A 25,464-nucleotide genomic window follows, 5' to 3' on the forward strand; every position below is an offset into this window, starting at 1 on the left:
TAGGGAACAGCCTTCCTTCCCCCATAAAAACGTCTACCTGAGGAGGTAGATGCTGAAGGCTGCCGGCGGGAGAACTTGTCGAAAGCGGTATCTCGCTGGTGGAGCTGCTCTACCACCTGTTCGACTTTCTCTCCAAAAATGTTGTCCGCTCAGCAAGGGGAGTCCGCAATCCGCTGCTGGATCCTATTTTCCAGGTTGGAGGCACGCAGCCATGAGAGTCTGCGCATCACCACACCTTGAGCAGCAGCCCTGGATGCGACATCAAAGGTATCATATACCCCTCTGGCCAGGAATTTTCTGCACGCCTTCAGCTGCCTGACCACCTCCTGAAACGGCTTGGCTTGCTCAGGAGGGAGCTTGTCCACCAAGCCCGCCAACTGCCGCACATTGTTCCGCATATGGATGCTCGTGTAGAGCTGGTAGGACTGAATCTTGGCCACGAGCATAGAAGAATGGTAGGCTTTCCTCCCAAAGCAGTCTAAGGTTCTAGAGTCCTTGCCCGGGGGCGCCGAAGCATGCTCCCTAGAACTCTTAGCCTTCTTTAGGGCCAGATCCACCACACCAGAGTCGTGAGGCAACTGAGTGCGCATCAGCTCTGGGTCCCCATGGATCCGGTACTGGGACTCGATCTTCTTGGGAATGTGGGGATTACTTAGAGGCTTGGTCCAGTTCGCCAGCAATGTCTTTTTTAGGACATGATGCATGGGTACTGTGGACGCTTCCTTAGGTGGAGAAGGATAGTCCAAGAGCTCAAACATTTCAGCCCTGGGCTCATCCTCCACGACCACCGGGAAGGGGATGGCCATAGACATCTCCCGGACAAAGGCCGCAAAAGACAGACTCTCGGGAGGAGAAAGCTGCCTTTCAGGGGAGGGAGTGGGATCAGAAGGAAGGCCATCAGACTCCTCGTCAGAGAAATATCCGATATCCTCCTCCTCCTCCCACGAGGCCTCACCATCGGTATCAGACAAGTTCACGAACCTGTGTCTGAAGCCGTGCCCGACTCGACTCCGTGGAAACACGGCCACGGTGGGAGCGTCGAGAGGTAGACTCCCTCACCAGCACCGGCGAAGCTCCCTCCGCCGACGGGGAGTCTTCCTGGGAGGCGGCCGCAGTCGGTACCGATGTAGGACCTCACCCCGGGCAAGGGGCCAGCCGGCGCCTCACTCGACTGTACCGGTGGCGCAAGCACCCCCGGTACCGGAGGGGAAGGGTGCAACAGCTCTCCCAGGATCTATGGGAGAACGGCCCGGAGACTCTCGTGCAGAGCGGCTGTGAAGAAAGACATGGAAGCCGATGCAGGCGTCGAGGTCAGAGTCTGTTCCGGGCGTGGAGGCTGTTCCGGGCTGTCCAAGGTGGAGCGCATCGACACCTCCTGAACAGAGGGTGAGCAGTCCTCCCGGTGCCGATGCCTACTGGGTGCCGACTCCCTCAGCGACCCAGAGCTCTCGATACCGATGCGGGAAGGTGACCGGTGTCGATGCTTCTTTGATTTCTTCAAAAGAAACATGTCACCGGAGCTTCCCGGTACCGACGAGGAGAACGTAGAATCCAACCGTCTCTTCCTCGGGGCCGAGGCCGAAGAAGGTCGGTCTCGGGGGGGCTGTACCGCAGGAGCCCTCAGGGTAGGAGGAGACCCACCCGAAGGCTCACCGCCACCAGCAGGGGAATGGACAGCCCTCACCTGCACTCCAGTCGAAACACCACCGTCCGACGACATCAGCAACAGCGGCGGTCCCGGTACCACCGACGCAGCCTTCCGATGTCTCGGTACCGACGATGCAGAGGGTCGAAACCTCGATGCAGTCGATGCCGAGGTCTAAGACTTTGATGCTGTCGACGTCGATGCCTCCGGTGCTGTTGTCGACGAAGAGCCCGAGAACAACACTTTCCACTGGGCCAATCTCGCTACCTGAGTCCTCTTCTGTAAAACAGCACAAAGACTGCAGGCCTGCGGACGGTGCCCAGCCCCCAGACACTGAAGACATGACGCGTGCCTATCAGTGAGCGAGATTACCCGGGCGCACTGGGTGCACTTCTTGAAGCCGCTGGGAGACTTCGATGACATGGGCGGAAAAATCACGCCGGCGAAATCAAAATTCGCGATGGTGACGAAGGGCACCAAAAATAAGGGAGAGAAAAAAACCTGTACCGAGGCCACAAAAAAGGCCTATCCCGAAAGCGAAAGGAAACTTACGTCAGGGAAACAAACTGGACACACGGGAAGGGACAAAGACCAAGGTCTTTTTTTTTTAGCGAAATTGCGAAGACGCGCGAGGGTCAACTTGAGGGGCGTGAAATGGCGGCAAAACACGACCGTCCCGAGCGCGGACAAAAGAACACTAACGAACATGAGCCGGTTCAGGCGGGAAGACGGGCGCGCGAGGACTAGCAAAGGCCTTTGCTAGTGAAGTTTTCGATTGGAGGGGCTGTCGTGGACGTCACCCATCAGTGAGAACAAGCAGCCTGCTTGTCCTCGGAGAATATACGTTTACTATTATTTGATTATTTTTATATCATATTATATATACAAGTGTATATTTTTATAGACTCCTGGTGCAGGCCTAACGGCCGAAATATGACGTCGTGTCGAGTCTTCATACTCCAAATAAACTCTTTTATTAAGGAACATCTTCCTGTCTTTGGTATCCTTGGTCGCTCTCCCACTGTCTTTGTACTGTTATATTTATCGTGGGGCATTTTGAGTTCTCTGCCTGCCTGCGGATTTCTTTTCACATGAACCCCACTATTTACCCTTCTCCATTTAGAATACTGACCTTTTAAACCTACTTTCTGTTTTCTATCTTTTAACCAATTTTTATTCCACAATAGAACACTACCTCCTATCCCATGACCCTCCAATTTCCTCTGGAGTCTTTCATGAGGTACTTTGTCAAACGCCTTCTGAAAATCCAGATATACAATATCGACCTCCTTTATCCACATGTTTGTTCACCCCTTCAAAGAGATGTAATAGATTGGCGAGGCAAGATTTTCCTTCACTAAATCCATGTTGGCTTTTGAATACATTCTGTATTTGTTCTTTATAATAGTCTCTACCATTTTGCCCGGCACTGACATCAGGCCCACCGGTCTATAATTTTCCAGATCTCCTCTGAAACCTTTTTTTAAATATCAGCATTACATTGGCCACCCTCCAATCTTCTGGTACCATGCTTGATTTAAAAGATAAATTACATATTACTAATAGTTCTGCAAGTTCATTTTTCAATTCTATCAGTATTCTGAGATAAATACCATCTGGTCCAGGAGATTTGTTACTCTTTAATTTGTCAAATTGCCCCATTACATCTTCCAGGTTTATAGAAATTTCATTCAGTTTCTTTGACTCGTCAGCTTTGAATACCATCTCTGGCACTGGTATCTCTCCCAAATCTTCCTCGGTGAAGACAGAAGCAAAGAATTAATTTAATCTCTTTGCTATGGCTTTGTCTTCCCTGAATGTCTCTTTTGCCCCTCGGTCATCTAGCGGTCCAACTGATTCTTTTGCCGGTTTCTTGTTTTTAATATACCTACGTGTTTTGCCGCCACCACAATCTTTTTTCAAAGTCCCTCTTTGCCTTATCAGCGCTTTGCATTTGACTTGCCATTCCTTATGCTGTTTCTTATTATTTTCAGTCGGATCCTTCTTCCATTTTCTGAAGGATTTTCTTTTAGCTCTAATAGCTTCCTTTACCTCACTTTTTAACCATGCCGGCTGTCATTTGGTCTTCCTTCCTCCTTTTTTAATACACAGAATATATTTGGCCTGAGCTTCCAGGATGGTGTTTTTGAACAGCATCCACGCCTGATGTAAATTTTTGACCTTTAACAGCTGCTCCTCTAAGTGTTTCTTTTCACTGTTCCTCTCAGACTCCTTTTTGAAAGTTAAATGTTAACGTATTGGATTTCCTGTGTGTACTTACTCCAAAGCAAATATCAAATCTGATCATATTATGATCACTGTTATCAAGCGGCCCCCAGCACCATTACCTCCTGCAACAGATCATGCACTCCACTAAGGACTAGGTCTAGATTTTTTACTCCTCTTGTTAGCTCCTGTACCAGCTGCTCCATAAAGCAGTCCTTGATTTTGTCAAGGAATTTTACCTCCCTACCATGTCCTTTTTTTTTTTCCTCTTTATTTAACCATCGTCATACAAAGCAGAAAAAAAATACAAACACCACATTATCCTAACAGGTATTATTGTGCTAACACAAAAACAAAAGTGCCCGTCTCATAACGGCTGCTGCTCAGTATTGGCTTTTTGAGAATAACTCCCCACCCCACCCCCGAATCCCTACACATGCATCCCCACCTCACATACACCCATTCCAAGTCAACACCAGACTGCCTCCCATTCCTCTTCACCATACCAACACACCACACACATGCTTAAGAAAAAGGAGAAAGGAAATAGAAGGGAAGATAAAGGAAAAGAAAAGGAACCCTCACTCTCAATCCTTAAAGATCCAGTAATTCCAGGCAGCTTACCCAGAGAAAGGCATATTGTCTGTTATCCAGTTGAAGACAGAGTACACAGTCTTCTCATAGTTGCCCACTTCTCTCATTTTCACTGTCCAGCATTCATACGGGATTTTATCTGCAGTTGTCCAGAATTGTAAAATTGTCCTCTTTGCCAGCAGTAAGGACACATACACAAAGCGTCTTTGTGGCTGAGTTAGGCCCTGTGTAATTAAAAGTGCCTGGTCTCCCAGAAGCAGGGAAGCATAATCCCACTCTAAATTCTTATGCACTATCTTGTTGATCAAACTGATTGCCTCATTTCAGAGAGTGAGGTCAGGGCATTCTAAAAAAACATGTAGAAGTGTACCCTTCTCCCGCTTACACTGACTACACTTATCAGACTCCCAGAGCCCCATCACAACCCCCCCCCCCCTTCTTTTGATATATGCGCCCTGTGTAATATTTTGTATTGCGTTTCCTGCAGGTCAATCGATTTAACCATGTCATATAAAGTGGAGAAAAGTTTGCAGAACTGTGGGTACGTATAGTCCAGGCCAAGATCCCTATTCCATTGGTGCAGCAAACACTCCAAGCCTTCCCCAGGCAGCCTCAGAAAGGAGAGAAAGCAATAGAACTAGAAGAAGGGACAAGAAGACTTCAAAAGTTATTTACTTATTTTAGCAATACAGCTTAATAAGGCATTTTACCCCCTGTTTACTAAGCCATGGTAGCAGCTGCCATGCGCTAATGCCGACACAGCCCATTCAGTTTGAATGGGCTGTGTCAGAACTGCCATGTGGCAGCCGCTAGCGAGGCTTAGTAGACAGGGGGTATATTTGTTATAAAGCAAAGTTGAGGGATATGTGCCACTGTAGTAATTATTTTCCAGGATACTGTGATGTGTGTTGAAAGGTTGACCAGGCTCAAGTCTGTTATAATGGCAAAGTTTAAGTTATGGGATAATGCAACTTCATTTAAAGATGTCAGCACCAGAATAGTGCGGCAATACAACTTCCTAATGCTCAATGTGAATGGTATGCAAATTTAGGCGGAGCTGCTAGCATTGAGCATTAGGAAGTTAAGGGGGAGGATTGTGCCTGGGCATGCACACAAGAGGAGAATGATCCACAGATCGAATGGAGCAAGGAGAGAAGGAGTGGCTGAAGGATCTGCAGTGCTGAAGTTGTGGAGAAGTGCAAAAAAGTACTCCAGGCACTGGTGATCAGGCTCCTCTTTCCAAAGATGCTGCACAACATTCACGTCGCTGCCTCTTCCAGAGCCCCGAGAAGGCCAGTCGTGCAAAAGTGCTCAGGCGCTGGTGAGGTGAGCAGGCTCCTTTTTCCAAGATGTTGAATGGAACTCATGTCCCTGCCTCTTCTCGAGTTCCTGCTTGAACAAGAACAGGAGGACCCGAGTCACAGAGCCTATGGAGGCACCCTAATGCCAGCTCCGAGCTGGTGTAGGGTTTCCAGTGGTAAAAGTGCCCTTGTGACGTGCACTGTTCTCAGAGCATCAGAGGGAATAGAAAATGACCCCATTTGCATTTTATTGACATTAGCATGCTACTTGCGCTACTGGTGGGCAAGCTCATTGTTTCTGGCGGTAAAGGCCTCTGAGCATTGTGCACTGGTAAACACAGGTGTTAGTCTGGCGCTAATGGCCTTCAGTGCACTCATTTGCATCTGAGCATCGGGGCTTGGGTGAACTCCAACCTCCCTTTCCCAACACCATAATAAAAGAAAATACACACAAGATTGATGCTGGCTGTTCCAAGACTATATCCTCATGCCTGTGTGTTTTGACTAGGTCCTGTAAATCTAGCATTAAATATGTTGTCAGCGTGATCATGTATCAACTGTGACATTTTTTTTTATCTACCACTAGAGGGTAGCACATACTCAACTAAATAAACAGGCTCAAAGGCTTAATCCCATCAAATTAAATTTAGAGCAGAGCAGCATACCTGAAGTTTTGAACTACAAATGGCACAACATTTCATGTTAACACCAAGCAAATACATCCAGTTTTTTTAAAACAAACTATATGGAACTCCCCCTCAAATAGGGAACAAGAAAGGGGAAAGGATTTGATTATACCGCCTTTCTGTAGTTACAATGTAGTCAATAGAAATAAAACAAAACACAGAAAAATAAAATAAAATGGTACCTTAATTATTGGACTAATATTTTTTGATTAGCTTTCAAAGGCAATATCTTCTTCTGATCAGAAATTAGTAAATGTTGACAAATATCAGAATAAATAAGTGAAACATAAAAAAAAAACATTCAAATGACAGTCTCACAGGAAGAGGGTAGGGGTGGGTAAGGTGAGAAATAGGGGTGCAGATGATCAGAAGCCCTGTGCTGTTCTAAACAGCGCTCTAAAATTAGCACCCGAACAGCACAGGGCATTAACATCCCTACCATCAGAGCCAATGGCATGCAAATTTAGGCTTGCTATTAGCCCTGATCATAGGAGAACTTCTGTAGGAGGATTGTGCCTGGGCATGCGCCCAACGAACAATCCTACTGCAGAAGTTGTTTGACAGGTCTGGGTTGTCAAAAAAATTAAAAAAAAGCTTGAACCTGTAAGTGGCTGGAAGTCCAATGAACCTCCAGACCTCCCTCCCAACAGAGTAGACCCCCCCCCCCAACCCCGACAGAAAAGACCTCCCCCGGTCATCTAATGCCCCCCTTACTCCCACCCCACGACAGAAGAAAAAGCTGCATGCAATTAGCGGTCAGAACCCGCGAGTGCATTGTTTCACACGGTTCCGATCCTGGGTTGCAGGCAAACCCGGGCGCTAGTCCAGCACTAATGGCCTCTAGCGCCATTTACTTCTGATCATCTGGGTCAGGGAGAGCCGAGTGGGTAAGCAACAGAGAGCCGGATGAGTGTGACAAAGCAGTATAATTTTATGGTTTACAATGTGATAGAAAACCGATATTTTTGTTGTCTTATCTAGTGGGTGCCAAAATATTTCATCATTTTGACTTCAAAGGTCTCGCATTCCTGGATTATCTTAAAATTTCCTTTTAGTATTCTCATATTGCTCTGGTTTTGTATAATGCTGTCCCACAGAGGTGACATCTTGGTTGGCATTGTGATTTTTAATATGATGTCTGTGTAAGGTTTATACATTATATACAAGTACATTTTGTACCTGGGGCAATAGAGAGTTAAGTGACTTCCCTACAGTCACAAGGAGATGCAGTGGGAATCAAACCTGGTTCCCCACTGCTGCACTAACCATAAGGCTACTCCTCACTGTAAACATCCCAAAAGCAGATCTGATCAGGGCCAGTTCAAAGGACTGTGCCACCCTGAGCAAACTTTTGCATCAATGCCTCCACCTCCCCAGGCACTTTAAAGCCATGTTTTGCATCAGCACCCCACCCACAGCAATCCAGTATCTCCCCTTCTCTTGTCCACACCCCTACCCCTCACCAGTACTAAGGGTGCCAAAATCACTATACCCTTTAAGTCATCCCACAGTCCAGCCTCTCTTACTCTTCCCTCCCCCTGCCTGCATTACAGCATCCCCTCTCTCTCTCAAACCTTCCCGTCCACCCTACCTTCAAGCACCTAGTCACACAAGCTGCCTGTAGCCTTCTCTCTACTGCATGTAGCACTACTAGAAGAGAGTACATAAGTACATAAGTAGTGCCATACTGGGAAAGACCAAAGGTCCATCTAGCCCAGCATCCTGTCACCGACAGTGGCCAATCCAGGTCAAGGGCACCTGGCACGCTCCCCAAACGTAAAAACATTCCAGACAAGTTATACCTAAAAATGAGGAATTTTTCCAGTCCATTTAATAGCGGTCTATGGACTTGTCCTTTAGGAATCTATCTAACCCCTTTTTAAACTCCGTCAAGCTAACCCGCCCGTACCACGTTCTCCGGCAATGAATTCCAGAGTCTAATTACACGTTGGGTGAAGAAAAATTTTCTCCGATTCGTTTTAAATTTACCACACTGTAGCTTCAACTCATGCCCTCTAGTCCTAGTATTTTTGGATAGCGTGAACAGTCGCTTCACATCCACCCGATCCATTCCACTCATTATTTTATACACTTCTATCATATCTCCCCTCAGCCGTCTCTTCTCCAAGCTGAAAAGCCCTAGCCTTCTCAGCCTCTCTTCATAGGAAAGTCGTCCCATCCCCACTATCATTTTCGTCGCCCTTCGCTGTAGGGCATGGCAGAGGAAAGGCTGTGAGCTGGCTGTAGGCAGTATATGTGAAATGCTACCACCACTGTTGCCCTCTAGGAATCTGAAGATAGACCTGGGGGGGGGGGGGGGGGAGGGGTCTGGGGGAGAAGGGGGATGGTGGACTGCAGGGCACGGGGTGCTAGAGGAAAAACTGATTTTGCTACCATTTATCACCAACACCCTCAGCCAGTACCTTATTTGATCCATAGGTTGAGCTTGCCCAGTTTATGGTTATTTGATAAGGCCGGATTTAAAAGCTGAGTGCCCATAGGTAATTTAACGAAGATAAAGAGTGTGTGCATGTGTTGGGGAGATGTTATGCTCAAAAATCTCTGGCAGGGGAGAGAAGTGATGAGAAATAAGTGCATACAGTGTAGCTCCCAATACCCATCCCTAGATCTTCCTCTCCTCAACTTCAGACTGCCTCTGCTGATAAAACTGTCATCTTCTGGTGACTTAGGAACAGCAACAGCACCTGTAAAAACCTAACATTCTCAGGAGTTCCAGGTAAGGCCTCTGCCAGACACAACAGAAAGGCCCCTGCTAACCCAAAGGTGTGTGTCGTGGGGTGGTGTGGGGGGGGGGGGGGGTGTTAACACAATGTAATAAGCTAAAGATAACTCTCTTTAATGCATTTAGGTTAACTTTTTACTTGATAACCTTAGACTTCAGCAGCTAAAGATAGAAGTTTAGTTTAGATCATACCTCTAAACCACTGAAGTTAAAATTCAGTATCAATCACTTGGAAATTTGGGGCTACTTTCCTTTTAAAATTCCCATTTACCTGTCTAATGAGCCAAAACAGTCATATTTGTACCCTTTGATCCAGTTCCACTGAAAATCTGCTTATCTAATATAATAATTTGCTCCTCCAATGTTCCAATGAGGCTACCTGCGCCCGTAACCATCTCCTGACGTCACTCTCCTCCAACGTTTTCCGTCTGTCCCTCCCCCTCTCCCAGTTCCACATTAGTTGCCCCCCCCCCCAGTTCCACGGCTGTCGGCCCTCCCTCCCTCCTACTTCCACGGTCGTTGGCCCTCCCTCCCACCCACCCAGTTCCAGGGCCCCCCTCTCTCTCCTAGTTCCTCGTTCATCGGCCCTCCATCCTCTTTTAAAAACTAAATCTTCACTTACCGCGTCAGGGTCACGGCAGCCGGCAAAGCATGCAGGCTCAGCCCTTCTCTGTCTGTAAGCTCTGGTCCCGCCCTTGCAGAAACACGAAATAAAGGCTGGACCAGAGCTGAAAGAGAAGGGCCGAGCCTGCATGCTTTGCTGGCCACCGTAACCCCGATGCGGTAAGTGAAGATTAGTTTTTAAAAGCGAAGGGAGGGTGCCTGGAATTGGGAGGGCCGACGAATGTGGAACTGGGAGAGAGGGGGGGCCCTGGAACTGGGAGGGAGAGAGGGGGGGCCGACGAACGTGGAACTGGGAGAGAGTGGGGGCCCTGGAACTGGGAGGGAGGGAGGGCCAACGACCGTGGAACTGGAAGAGAGGGGGGCCCTGGAACTGGGAGGGAGGGCTGACGAACATGGAACTGGGAGAGAGGGGGGCCCTGGAACTGGGAGGGCTGACGGCTGTAGAACTGGGAGGGAGGGAGGGCCGACGACCGTAGAACTGGGAGAGAAGGGGGGGCCCTGGAACTGGGAGGGAGTGAGGGACGGAAAAATGCACACATTAAAGTAACAGAAGGTACAGCTTATTTAAAAAAAATAAATAAAAAAAACTTTAAAAGATGCTCACTCTTAATGTCTGTATATGAAACTCGGAGGGAGGGAGACCCTGAAACTCGGAGGGAGGGAGGCCCTGGAACTCGGAGGGAGGGAGGCCCTGGAACTCGGAGGGAGGGGGCCGACCCTGGAACTGGGAGGGAGGGGGGGCCCCTGGCACACACTCTCATTCTCACACACACTCTCTCTCAGACACACTCGCACCCAGTCTCACCTCTCACACACACACACTCGCACATTCACATTCTCTCTCTCACACAGTCACTCTCACACACACTCTCTCTCTCTCTCTCTCTCTCTCAAATACACACTCCAAGGAAAACCTTGCTAGCACCCGTTTCATTTGTGTCTGAAATGGGCCTTTTTTACTAGTATCTAAAGAGATGCATAAGACATAAGAGACTGTCTGGCTTCGACAATTGGTAGGGATCAAATATCAAATGTACAGTCCCATCTATGAAGATTTTAACTTCTATTTTCTTATTTTGTTTTTCTTATTAGTTTATCCTTTTCTTCCCCATGATGTGAATTGAATGGTGTGTTTCCTTTATTTTTCCATTTTCCTTTTGTTAATTATATTTTAGAAAATATTTTCAAATGCTTAAAAAAAAAAAAAAAAACACACACACACACACACTTGGACCCAAACGACTCCAGCCCCAGACCCCTGGATCCGAGACAAAATCCTTCTGGCCCAGGAGTACTGGTGTTAATTTTCACAGGCCTGGAAGCCCTAGAACAAGCATTCAGAGGCTCAGGATTCCTTGACTCAGGGACTTAGGTCCAACATGTCTTCAGACCTGGGTGTCCTTAACTTGGGGATTGCCAAATATGCAGATGAGTAAATTTATTTTAACTTCTATTTACTTCTAAAAGACGTATATGGAAGTTAAACGTTCTCTCAGATCATAAACTAAAATTTTGCACTAAAAAAAAGTAGTAAAAACTGAGTTAATTTTAAAGCTCTCCCCTCTGCTCTAGGTAGTAACAGCCAATACATTCAGTAACATGAATTTAAATGGAACACACACTAAAATAAGATCACATTTTATTATTGTATTAACTTACATTTTTGTAAATGTACCGAAAGTCCTATATGGAGAGCAGCAGATAAGTGTACCTTTTAAGTAGAATATTAAAAAGCGACACGAAAAAACGAAAAAAGAAAAAAATAGAAGTCTAAGGCTTATGAGGATACTCGAGGTAGGCTTATTACATGAATATGGAAGCCACCGGTAAGAGTCAGTGAGCTAAATACTTTCATAATACGCTCACTGAGTGTCTGAAGCCGATTCTTCTATAAAATTGGAATAATAGAGGGTTATTGTCTTGCTATTTATAGTAGACTTGAGAAAAGAAGATTAGCAAGTTCCATTAGTTTATTTTATTTTTGTAAATAGGCAATTATTTCAACTCTCTGAAACTGTGCTAAGATTGGTGCACTTTACTACATTGACACCCTATTGCAAAGCTAACACGTTTTGTACACTCACCCTATTCCAGGCTCCAGATATGTTGGGGGGTACATCGGAGTTGGACTGTAGGAAAAAAGAAAGTGATAAAATCACTGTCTATTCTCTACAACCAGTACAGTTCAGACCACCTTACATAGAAACATAGTAACATAGTAGATGACGGCAGAAAAAGACCTGCATGGTCCATCCAGTCTGCCCAACAAGACAACTCATATGTGCTACTTTTTGTGTATACCCTACTTTGATTTGTACCTGTGCTCTTCAGGGCACAGACCGTATAAGTCTGCCCAGCACTATCCCTGCCTCCCACCACCGGCTCTGGCACAGACCGTATAAGTCTGCCCAGCACTATCCCTGCCTCCTACCACCGGCTCTGGCACAGACCATATAAGTCTGCCCAGCACTATCCCCGCCTCCCAATGTGTGTGTTGAGGCAAGCAGCAGTTCACTTACCCAATGGGAAAAAATAAATTGCAGTCAGTATGTACTTTTTTTCTTTTACATACTGATCTTTTCAAACATACCAAGACTTACTAATTACAAGAGTCCCTTTAACGTGTTATTATCTATCTCCCTGCCTCCCTCCCAGCCACTCCTTCCCCAGGGTGGCTTTGGAATTGCTCATTCAGCATATCATATAACAAAGAACCAACTTAAATGGCACCATTTTCATAACCACATTACAATGCATTATACTGCAGAAGAAATCCTTGGGACTGTTTTTATAAAACAATACTGTTTAATAGTAATCCAAACCATTAGGTGACCTCAGCTATAATTTAAACAAGAAGAGTATTCTACCTATGCAGCAGTAAAAAGCATTGTTGCATACCTATAACAGATATTTCCATAGACAAAAGGACTGATCAAGCACGAGTGGGTGATGTCATCACGTCACCAGAATAAACAGCTTTCCCAGAGCTCAGCACTGATACCCTCATGATCAAAAGCAAACACCGGCGCTAGAGGCTGTTAGCGCCATACTAGCACCGGCATTTGCTACCGCCCCATGATTAGAGCCCTCGAGCGTGTGAAACAACACGCTTGAGGGCTCTTTGCGCAAGTAGCATGCTAATGCATGCTAAAACAGGGCTCAGCACATTCATCGCCAATGATCAGCGGCCAGCGCGCCAAAATTTGGGTCGTTGGCCGCAGCAAACCCTACGCCAGCTCCGAGCTGGCATTAAGGTTTGCAGATCATTGAGGAGGAATGGTGAGCCCTGACCACCATGAAGTTGCATGCTGGCAGGACCCCCCCCCCCCCCCCCCGCAAAGCAAACCTGCCAACAGGGGGCTGGAGGTCCAGAGGACCTCCGGTCCCCCCCCCCCCCGACAACCCCTCCCCCCCAGGTTCAGGGAGGGCTGGAGATCCGGTGGGTCTCCAGTCCCCCAAACCCCCAGAAAAATGACTCCCTCGTGGTCCAGTGGCCGCTGGTCAACCCGGGGGGGCTGGAGGTCTGGCGGACCGCCTGCCCACCCCAACTCCCCCTCCCAGCGTTCTCTGAAGAAATCCATGGTGGCCTAGCAAAAAAAAAAAACCCTCCCGGCCCCCCTACCTTTTAGTTGGAGGAGGGAGGTAGCCTGCCTCCCTCCTCTTCCTTGGTTGACGACGCACAAAATGGCGGGGCTACAGACCATATAAGAGAATTGCTCCCTTATATGGACTGTAGCCCCGCCCAGTGCATCCCAGGATGCACTGGGCGGGGCTGGACGCCGCCATTTTGTGCGTCGTCAACCAAGGAAGAGGAGGGAGGCAGGCTACCTCCCTCCTCCAACTAATAGGGGGGCTGGGAGGGGGTTCTTTTTTCGCTCGACCACCATGGATTTCTTCAGAGAACGCTGGGAGGGGGGAGTTGGGGTGGGCTGGAGGTCTGCCGAACCTCCAGCCCCCCCCCCCCCCGTCGCTTGCTGGGGGGAGGGGAGGGGGTGGGATTGACCGGCGGCCACTGGACCACCAGGGAGTCATTTTTCTGGGGGGTTTGGGGGGGCTGGAGACCCACCGGATCTCCAGCCCTCCCTGAACCTGAGGGGGATGGGATCGTCGCCCCCGTTGCTCGGGGCAGGGGTAGTCAGGGCCTGGTGGTCCCATGGACCTCCAGCCCCCTGTGTTTGACAGGTTTGGGCTTTTGACAGCCTAGACCTGTCAAACAAGTGCGGGAGGATTGTGCTGAGCGCATGCTCGGCACAATTCGCTCGCACTTCTATCCCATGATCAGAGATAATTGCGCTGCTTGAATTTGCATGCATTATCTCTGATCATCGGTGTGGTAAAGCCCCGCGCTGGAATTGTAGAGCGCTGTTTGGAACAGCGCAGGGCTTTTGATCATCTGCCTATTAGTGTAAAGTTCTGGGCATGCAGGATGGTTCTGGGAAGGATACAATGCTTTGGGGAGTCAAGATTGTGTCTACCTGATCAATCCTGTTGTCTACAGAAAAAAAAAATCTAAATACAGGTAAGCAACAATGCTTTTTCCATCAACAACTGCTGTGGCAGTTTAACATGAATTAATCCTTTTATGAAACATGAAATGATGGGATACTGACAGAAGGCTATAAGCTACAACACAAGGGCAAAGAGATTTATTTATTTATTTAGGATTTTGCTCATACCTTTTTCAGTAGTAGCTCAAGATGAGCTACACTCAGGTACACTGGGTATTGCCCTGTCCCTAGAGGGCTCACAATCTAAGTTTGTACCTGAATGGAGGGTTAAGTGACTTCAAGATCACAAGAAGCAGCAGTGGGATTTGAACTGGCCAGCTGATTGTCAATCAAGGAGGTCTGAAGTCCAGGATGATATAAATGATAAAGTAATGAAGTATATTGTAAGCTCTTTGAGCAGGGACTGTCTTTCTTCTATGTTTGTGCAGCGCTGCGTATGCCTTGTAGCGCTATAGAAATGCTAAATAGTAGTAGTAGTAGTAGCATATGTGTGGTAAGGTTGTGAAACATCAGATGGAAAATGTTTGAAAGCATATGTATGTACAGGGGATGCTTCTGTAGCTATCGGAATGTCCTGGATAGGCACATGTAAACCTAGAGCAAATACTAAATGATACTCAGTTTCCACACTGAGGGCTAGAGGACTTCAGAGTCAGATGAAAATGGCAGCTTTCATGTTGAGTGATTAATGTTAGAAATCCTTGGATTTTGCGCCACAGTAGAACAGCTAGGCTTTTAGCTACACCTCTGTCGCCAGCTCCCATTCTACTGAATCGAGAAAATGACAACTGAGAAAATCGGCTTAAACACTGGCCTCTTCTGCAACGTGAGCCGCCAACAAGCATAGAATTTGACTCTCTGCCCACTGCAGAAGGTTGCTCATCTCTTTGGCCAAAGCCACGCTGTGTAGCACCCTGGCGGCTGATATAGGCTACAGCTGCAGAGCTGTCCGAGAGGACTTGCACCACCTGACCTTCCAGCAGGTCCTGAAAGAATCTGAGTGCCTTCACTACCGCCTTCAGCTCTAGGCAGTTGATTGGCCACGCCACCTCCAACTCTGACCAATGACCCTGCGCAACTCGGTGGAGGCAATGAGCTCCACATCCCATCAGGCTGGAATCCATGATCACCACCACCCAATGCGAGGACGCCAATGGCATTCCCTGTCGAAAGGTTGGTGTTGCACAGCCAGCAGGCCATACTGCTTCTCGCCTGCAGTAGCCAAAGGAGGCGGTGTTGATAGCCCTGGGACACCAGAGACTAAGGAAGACCATGATCAGATATTTTACATCGCATTCATTGTTGATTTAATCATGAATTGATAATGAGTGTGACGGTTGGGCAGACTGGATGGACTGTTCAGGTCTTTATCTGCCATCACTGACTCTGTTACTATGTATGTTAGAAAAGTGAGTGCTGGAGTGGGTGCATATGTGCTTGTACCCACAGCACCACCTCCAGGGGTAGCAGCCATTGAACCCAGCACCTGCACATAATCCCAAGCCCAAGGGCTCAGCAATCGCAATAGCCCCCGAACCTGAGATAGGAGTTTGCACCTTCTGCCCTCTGGTAAGAACATATGCCCTGTGCTGTGTCAAACTGAACTTCCAGATACTCCAAGTTTTGGGAGGGAACCAGGTGACTCTTGGAACTGATCACCCAACCCAGGGACTGTAGAAATGCCAAAACTCAATCAGTGGCCAACTGGCTGCCCTGCTCAGACTCCGCTTGGATCAACCAATCATCGAGGTATGGATGCACGTTGACCCCTTCTTTCTGCAGGAACGTCGCTGCTACCACCACTACTTTGGAAAATGTTTAGGGTGCTGTGGCGAACTCAAAAGGGGCACAAAACTGAAAATGGTGCCCTAGCACTGCAAATCGAAGATACCTCTGATGTGGAGGCCAAATAGGAAAGTGCAAATACGCCTCCTTCAGATCCAGTGCCAAAAGGAACTCTCCTGGCTGCACAGACACCACCACCGACCATGCTGTCTCCATGCAGAAATGTTACATACACAGACATTGTTCACCTTCCTAAGATTGCGAACCAGCCTGAAGGAACCTCTTTTCTGAAGTACCACAAAGTAAATTGATCAGCAACCGGTGCACACCTCTGTCAGCAGCACCGGAACTACCACCCTGATCTCTAGCAAAAGTCTACAACATGGCCTCCACTGCTGCTCTTCTGGTGGTTGTGGTGTACTGAGACTACAAAAAGGATTCTCCCACGGGTGATAAAAATTTGAGTCTGTAGCCGTCTCTGATGAAATCGAAGACCCACTGATCCGAAATAATTTTGGCACACTCTTCATAGAAAAGGGTCAGCTGACCCCTATGCGAGATACAGAAGAGTGAACCCGCGCCCCATCATTGTGAGGAGCATCCTGGAGCACTTGGTATGGCCATCATTCTGGATGTCAGCTTATCAGTCCGAAAGGATGACTGCTGCTGAAACCTGGGATGCTGGAATGTCATCGAAGCCAGACTGGGGTGATGCCAGTGAGACTCGCGGAACCAAGGTCTCAAGGTACTGATCCTAGACCCAGACTTAGATCTATCCTCTAGAAGTCGCTGGGATTTGGAATCCCCCAAATCCTTCACAATTTTCTCAGTATTCTCACCCTGATCAGTAACTTACACTGAAAGGGAAGTTTTGTAAGGCGCTGCTTAGACGCCATGTTTGCCCATCAGTGGCACAACCACAAAGCACCAGAGCCATTTGCTTAGCTGACGCCCGGACTAAATCATAGACAGCATCAGCCAAATAGGTGAGGCCAGACTCCATACAGGAACCAGCCACCGAAGTGGAGGCCGAATCCCAGTCCTGCTCCATTCCCTGCTGAAGCCAGGAGAGACATGCCTTGGCCGTAAAAGAAAAATAGATGGACGCCTGTAAAGCCAATGTTGCCACTTCAAAAGACTGCTTGAGGAAGGCATCCAGATGCCAATCTTGCACGTCCTTGAGCATCACTCCCCCTTCCACCAAAAGAGGGATCTTCTTGGTGACTGTCAACACCAAGGCGTACAACTTAGGCAGGGGAAAAGTGTCCACCGTAGCCACACTCACCGGGTAGAGATGGACCCTCGCCATCACCGCCTTGAGTCTGCCATCTGAAATCAGACCACTGGGCAGAGATTAACTCCTGAATTGACTGGACTTGTGTATTGGAAAGGCCTTAGAAAGTTTCTGCATACTCGCCATCTTCACATTGACAGAAGCCGCTTGCACTCTGGGTCCTCAATATTCAACACCTCCAAAATGACACACAAAAATTCATCCCTGTAAAAAATCCGAACTGCAGTCACATAAACCTGTTCACTGTGGAGGAGCTCACCCTGGACGGGTGACCTGAGTATCCACAACCTGCCAGAATGGACAGAGGAGGAAAATGGGGTCCCAAGGATCCCCTCTCAGACAAAGAAACCAGTCTCCTGCGCTTCAGAGCAGTGCCCGAGCTCACCCTGGTTAGATAGATGTTTTTTGCCCTCTAGCCCAGGAACCTGTGAGAATTGAGGTTGCTGAGGAAGAGTCCGCTTCAACAAGTAGGCCTGATGCATAAGCAAAATGAAATTGGAGAGAAGCCATCCCCCGGCATCTCAGCATCTGCCATACCCAGCACACCCCAGAGGCCGCTCCTGCACTGTCAGCACTCCCGATCATCTGACCGGAAGAGCACCCGAGATCCCCAAACAAAACCAGCATCCGCAAACACCTCAGCCACGTCTGTCATGTGTACGCCAACCTCCAGAATGCAGTAAAGTTCTCCCTCGGCCCCACGCAGCCCACCATCACTGCTCAGACCATCTGTGCATTTCACAATTTTTATTTTTATTTATTTTTGTTACATTTGTACCCCGCGCTTTCCCACTCGCGGCAGGCAATGGAGGGTTAAGTGACTTGCCCAGAGTCACAAGGAGCTGCCTGTGCAGGGAATTGAACTCAGTTCCTCAGTTCCCCAGGACCAAAGTCCACCACCCTAACCACTAGGCCACCCCTCCACTCCAATGCACGCTCCTGCTGCAGAATGTTGGGACCCGCAGCGGGAACACCTTTTCACCGACTCCGTTGCCATAACATGATCCGCGATGGTGGGAATTTTCAAACTGGCAGTAAAGCGAATGCTACATACCTGTAGAAGGTATTCTCCGAGGACAGCAGGCTGATTGTTCTCACTGATGGGTGACGTCCACGGCAGCCCCTCCAATCGGAAACTTCACTAGCAAAGGCCTTTGCTAGTCCTCGCGCGTCCATGCGCACCGCGCATGCGCGGCCGTCTTCCCGCCCGAACCGGCTCGTGTTCGTCAGTCCCATAAGTAGCAAAACAAAGCAAGGGAAGACACAACTCCAAAGGGGAGGCGGGCGGGTTTGTGAGAACAATCAGCCTGCTGTCCTCGGAGAATACCTTCTACAGGTATGTAGCATTCGCTTTCTCCGAGGACAAGCAGGCTGCTTGTTCTCACTGATGGGGTATCCCTAGCCCCCAGGCTCACTCAAAACAACAACCATGGTCAATTGGGCCTCGCAACGGCGAGGACATAACTGAGATTGACCTAAAAAATTTACCAACTAACTGCAGCCTGGAACAGAACAAACAGGGCCCTCGGGGGGTGGAGTTGGATCCTAAAGCCCAAACAGGTTCTGAAGAACTGACTGCCCGAACCGACTCTCGCGTCGGGTATCCTGTTGCAGGCAGTAATGAGATGTGAATGTGTGGACAGATGACCACGTCGCAGCTTTGCAAATTTCTTCAATAGAGGCTGACTTCAAGTGGGCTACCGACGCTGCCATGGCTCTAAAATTATGAGCCGTGACATGACCCTCAAGAGTCAGCCCAGCCTGGTCGTAAGTGAAGGAAATGCAATCTGCTAGCCAATTGGATATGGTGCGTTTTCCCACAGCCACTCCCCTCCTATTGGGATCAAAAGAAACAAACAATTGGGCGGACTGTCTGTTGGGCTGTGTCCGCTCCAGGTAGAAGGCCAATGCTCTCTTGCAGTCCAATGTGTGCAGCTGACGTTCAGCAGGGCAGGAATGAGGACGGGGAAAGAATGTTGGCAAGACAATTGACTGGTTCAGATGGAACTCCGACACAACCTTTGGCAAGAACTTAGGGTGAGTGCGGAGGACTACTGTTATGATGAAATTTGGTGTAAGGGGCCTGGGCTACCAGGGCCTGAAGCTCACTGACTCTACGAGCTGAAGTAACTGCCACCAAGAAAATGACCTTCCAGGTCAAGTACTTCAGATGGCAGGAATTCAGTGGCTCAAAAGGAGGTTTCATCAGCTGGGTGAGAACGACATTGAGATCCCATGACACTGTAGGAGGCTTGACAGGGGGCTTTGACAAAAACAAACCTCTCATGAAGCGAACAACTAAAGGCTGTCCTGAGATCGGCTTACCTTCCACACGGTAATGGTATGCACTGATTGCACTAAGGTGAACCCTTACAGAGTTGGTCTTGAGACCAGACTCAGACAAGTGCAGAAGGTATTCAAGCAGGGTCTGTGTAGGACAAGAGCGAGGATCTAGGGCCTTGCTGTCACACCAGACGGCAAACCTCCTCCATAGAAAGAAGTAACTCCTCTTAGTGGAATCTTTCCTGGAAGCAAGCAAGATGCGGGAGACACCCTCTGACAGACCCAAAGAGGCAAAGTCTACGCTCTCAACATCCAGGCCGTGAGAGCCAGGGACCGGAGGTTGGGATGCAGAAGCGCCCCTTCGTCCTGTGTGATGAGGGTCGGAAAACACTCCAATCTCCACGGTTCTTCGGAGGACAACTCCAGAAGAAGAGGGAAACAGATCTTACGCGGCCAAAAAGGAGCAATCAGAATCATGGTGCCTTGGTCTTGCTTGAGTTTCAACAAAGTCTTCCCCACCAGAGGTATGGGAGGATAAGCATACAGCAGACCCTCCCCCCAGTCCAGGAGGAAGGCATCCGATGCCAGTCTGCCGTGGGCCTGAAGCCTGGAAAAGAACTGAGGGACTTTGTGGTTGGCTCGAGATGCGAAGAGGTCTACCAAGGGGGTGCCCCACACCTGGAAGATCTGTCGCACTACACGGGAATTGAGCGACCACTCGTGAGGTTGCATAATCCTGCTCAACCTGTCGGCCAGACTGTTTACGCCTGCCAGATATGTGGCTTGGAGCACCATGCCGTGACGGCGAGCCCAGAGCCACATGCTGACGGCTTCCTGACACAGGGGGCGAGATCCGGTGCCCCCCTGCTTGTTGACGTAGTACATGGCAACCTGGTTGTCTGTCTGAATTTGGATAATTTGGTGGGACAGCCGATCTCTGAAAGCCTTCAGAGCGTTCCAGATCGCTCGCAACTCCAGAAGATTGATCTGCAGATCGCGTTCCTGGAGGGACCAACTTCCTTGGGTGTGAAGCCCATCGACATGAGCTCCCCATCCCAGGAGAGACGCATCCGTGGTCAGCACTTTTTGTGGCTGAGGAATTTGGAAAGGACGTCCCAGAGTCAGATTGGACCAAATCGTCCACCAATACAGGGATTCGAGAAAACTTGTGGACAGGTGGATTACGTCTTCTAGATCCCCAGCAGCTTGAAACCACTGGGAAGCTAGGGTCCATTGAGCAGATCTCATGTGAAGGCGGGCCATGGGAGTCACATGAACTGTGGAGGCCATGTGGCCTAGCAATCTCAACATCTGCCGAGCTGTGATCTGCTGGGACGCTCGCACCCGCGAGACGAGGGACAACAAGTTGTTGGCTCTCGTCTCTGGGAGATAGGCGCGAGCCGTCCGAGAATCCAGCAGAGCTCCTATGAATTAGAGTCTCTGCACTGGGAGAAGATGGGACTTTGGATAATTTATCACAAACCCCAGTAGCTCCAGGAGGCGAATAGTCATCTGCATGGACTGCAGGGCTCCTGCCTCGGATGTGTTCTTCACCAGCCAATCGTCGAGATATGGGAACACGTACACCCCCAGCCTGCGAAGTGCCGCTGCTACTACAGCCAAGCACTTTGTGAACACCCTGGGCGCAGAGGCGAGCCCAAAGGGTAGCACACAGTACTGGAAGTGACGTGTGCCCAGCTGAAATCGCAGATACTGTCTGTGAGCTGGCAGTATCGGGATGTGTGTGTAGGCATCCTTCAAGTCCAGAGAGCATAGCCAATCGTTTTCCTGAATCATGGGAAGAAGGGTGCCCAGGGAAAGCATCCTGAACTTTTCTTTGACCAGATATTTGTTCAGGGCCCTTAGGTCTAGGATGGGACGCATCCCCCCTGTTTTCTTTTCCACAAGGAAGTACCTGGAATAGAATCCCAGCCCTTCTTGCCCGGATGGCACGGGCTCGACCGCATTGGCGCTGAGAAGGGCGGAGAGTTCCTCTGCAAGTACCTGCTTGTGCTGGAAGCTGTAAGACTGAGCTCCCGGTGGACAATTTGGAGGTTTTGAGGCCAAATTGAGGGTGTATCCTTGCCAGACTATTTGGAGAACCCACTGATCGGAGGTTATGAGAGGCCACCTTTGGTGAAAAGCTTTCAACCTCCCTCCGACTGGCAGGTCGCCCGGCACTGACACTTGGATGTCGGCTATGCTCTGCTGGAGCCAGTCAAAAGCTCGTCCCTTGCTTTTGCTGGGGAGCCGAGGGGCCTTGCTGAGGCGCACGCTGCTGACGAGAGCGAGCGCGCTGGGGCTTAGCCTGGGCCGCAGGCTGTCGAGAAGGAGGATTGTACCTACGCTTACCAGAAGAGTAGGGAACAGTCTTCCTTCCCCCAAAAAATCTTCTACCTGTAGAGGTAGATGCTGAAGGCTGCCGGCGGGAGAACTTGTCGAATGCGGTGTCCCACTGGTGGAGCTGCTCTACCACCTGTTCGACTTTCTCTCCAAAAATGTTATCCGCACGGCAAGGCAAGTCCGCAATCCGCTGCTGGATTCTATTCTCCAGGTCGGAGGCACGCAGCCATGAGAGCCTGCGCATCACTACACCTTGAGCAGCGGCCCTGGACGCAACATCAAAGGTGTCATACACCCCTCTGGCCAGGAATTTTCTGCACGCCTTCAGCTGCCTGACCACCTCCTGAAAAGGCTTGGCTTGCTCAGGGGGGAGCGCATCAACCAAGCCCGCCAACTGCCGCAGATTGTTCCGCATGTGTATGCTCGTGTAGAGCTGGTAGGACTGAATTTTGGCCACGAGCATAGAGGAATGGTAGGCCTTCCTCCCAAAGGAGTCTAAGGTTCTAGAGTCCTTGCCCGGGGGCGCCGAAGCATGCTCCCTAGAACTCTTAGCCTTCTTTAGGGCCAGATCCACAACTCCAGAATCATGAGGCAACTGCGTGCGCATCAGATCTGGGTCCCCATGGATCCGGTACTGGGACTCGATCTTCTTGGGGATGTGGGGATTAGTTAAAGGCTTGGTCCAGTTCGCCAGCAATGTCTTTTTTAGGACATGGTGCATGGGTACAGTGGACGCTTCCTTAGGTGGAGAAGGATAGTCCAGGAGCTCAAACATTTCAGCCCTGGGCTCGTCCTCCACAACCACCGGGAAGGGGATGGCCGTAGACATCTCCCGGACAAAGGAAGCAAAAGACAGACTCTCGGGAGGAGAAAGCTGTCTCTCAGGAGAGGGAGTGGGATCGGAAGGAAGACCCTCAGACTCCTCGTCAGAGAAATATCTGGGGTCTTCTTCCTCTTCCCACGAGGCCTCACCCTCGGTGTCAGACACAAGTTCACGGACCTGTGTCTGCAACCGTGCCCGACTCGACTCTGTGGAGCCATGTCCACGATGGGGGCGTCGAGAGGTAGACTCCCTCGCCCGCATCGGCGAAGCTCCCTCCGCCGACGTAGTCGGGGAGCCTTCCTGGGAGGCGACGGCAGCCAGTACCGCACGCGGCACCGACGCCGGAGACCTCACCTCGGGCGATGGGCCAGCCGGCGCCATGCTCAACAGTACCGGTGGCGCAAGCACCGCCGGTACCGGAGGGGTAGGGCGCAACAGCTCTCCCAGAATCTCTGGGAGAACGGCCCGGAGGCTCTCGTTCTGAGCGGCTGCAGAGAAAGGCATGGAGGTCGATGCAGGCTTCGACGTCAGAACCTGTTCCGGGCGTGGAGGCTGTTCCGGGCTGTCCAGAGTGGAGCGCATCGACACCTCCTGAACAGAGGGTGAGCGGTCCTCTCGGTGCCGATGCCTGCTGGGTGCCGACTCCCTCGGCGACCCAGAGCTCTCGGTGCCGACCCGGGAAGGAGACCGATGACGATGCTTCTTCGATTTCTTGGAACGAAGCATGTCACCGGAGCTTCCCGGCACCGACGAGGAGGACGTAGAATCCAGCCGTCGCTTCCTCGGGGCCGAGGCCGAAGGAGGTCGGTCTCGGGGGGGCTGTACCGCAGGAGCCCTCAGGGTAGGGGGAGACCCACCCGAAGGCTCACCGCCACCAGCAGGGGAATGGACAGCCCTCACCTGCACTCCAGACGAAGCACCACCGTCCGACGACATCAGCAGACGAGGTCCCGGTACCACCGACGTCGATGCAGCTATCCGATGTCTCTGCGCCGATGCAGAGGGCCGATGCCTCGATGCACTCGATGCACTGGCGGCCAAGGATGAAGCTCTGGATGCTGAAGACGTCGATGCACTCGATACCCCCGGTGCCGATGCCGACGAAAAGCCCGAGAACAAAACGTTCCACTGGGCCAATCTCGCTACCTGAGTCCGCTTTTGCAAAAGGGAACACAGACTACAGGCCTGCGGGCGGTGCCCAGCCCCCAAGCACTGAAGACACGACGCGTGCCTGTCAGTGAGCGAGATGACCCGGGCGCACTGGGTGCACTTCTTGAAGCCGCTGGTAGACTTCGATGTCATGGGCGGAAAAATCACGCCGGCGAGATCAAAAGTCGAAATGGCGGAAAAGGCACCGAAAAAATAAGGGGAAGAAAACTTCGACCCGAGGCCTAAAAGCGGCCTACCCCGACGACGAAAGAAAACTTACCGGGGCGAAAAGCTGAAATTAGCGGGGGGAGAAAAGACCAAGAGTCTTTTCCCACACAGAATGGATTATATTTTTTTCGAGAACACACGACGAACGCGCGAGGTCGACTTTGCGGGGCCCGACACGGCGAAAACACGACCGTACCGAGCGCGGACAAAAGAAGACTGACGAACACGAGCCGGTTCGGGCGGGAAGATGGCCGCGCATGCGCATGGACGCGCGAGGACTAGCAAAGGCCTTTGCTAGTGAAGTTTCCGAATGGAGGGGCTGCCGTGGACGTCACCCATCAGTGAGAACAAGCAGCCTGCTTGTCCTCGGAGAAAATCAAAAACACTCACTGGGTCAGTAAGCAGTCTCCCTGACGCTGGCGGTGTCTCTCACAAGGAGCTCAAACAGCACTCCTGCTCCTCACAGCTCAGCAGCGCCAAACAGATTCTGTCTGTGGCTCTCCTTTAAGTTTTTTTGTTTTGTTTTTAAATGCCAGCTGGAAGCTGCAGTGCTATTTTATTGTATTTTTTTTTTTTTATGTGAGGCAGGAAAGGCAGTTCAGGGAAAGGACCTCCAGAAAGCACTCAGAACAGGGGAAGTTGGGGTTGGACAATGACCTGGCAACCAAGTAGGTCCTCAAAGGTGGTACCATCAGCCGCATATCAGAAGCCCAGGAGCCCCCCAAAGCAGAATCCAGAGCTGGAGGAAATCCATCCACCTGCTAAAGATAAAGATATACTGAAGGGAAGAGGAGATGGACGTCCAGGGTCACTGCTTTTACTTCAGTGTTCTCTATCTCCAACTGCTGGTGGGGGGATACAACCAACCAGTTTCTGGATTCATCTGCTGCTGAGGCTAAGGACAGTAAAATTTTTCTTGTAACTAGTTCCTCTTTTTCTTTTCAAAGTACTCTTTGATTGCATATTTCTAAATGCAAATAAGCAAAACACCTTAAGTCTGCAGTTTGTAAACAGCATCTAGTAAAGTGGCAGGAAGTATCAGTGGCTACACTACTTAGAGGTGTTGGCTCTGGTGACATAGAAGTTGATTTTATGCCTATTTCCAATGGCTTTTTGTATGAAAATTTGAAAGCAAAAGAAAAAAGGTGAAAATGTTGAGAACTCAACTAGAACTTGCAGCCTCAATTCATCTGCTGTGTGCATTTTGTTTTTACGTCATTTTATACTTTTTT

At 49.8% G+C, this 25,464-nt stretch overlaps 1 protein-coding gene across 4 annotated transcripts in view; it reads right to left on the bottom strand.

The window, feature by feature from the left end:
* LDB1 (LIM domain binding 1) overlaps positions 1–25,464 on the bottom strand; it is a 267,057-nt gene that overhangs the window by 81,759 nt on the left and 159,834 nt on the right. For all 4 annotated transcript variants that reach the window (XM_030202865.1, XM_030202864.1, XM_030202866.1 and 1 more), the window contains exon 3: positions 11,904–11,948. In XM_030202865.1, coding sequence (XP_030058725.1) covers positions 11,904–11,948 — 45 coding nt within the window. The remainder of the gene's footprint in view (positions 1–11,903; positions 11,949–25,464) is intronic.

The sequence above is a fragment of the Microcaecilia unicolor genome, chromosome 5 (assembly GCF_901765095.1).
Source record: "Microcaecilia unicolor chromosome 5, aMicUni1.1, whole genome shotgun sequence".
NCBI lineage: Eukaryota > Metazoa > Chordata > Amphibia > Gymnophiona > Siphonopidae > Microcaecilia > Microcaecilia unicolor.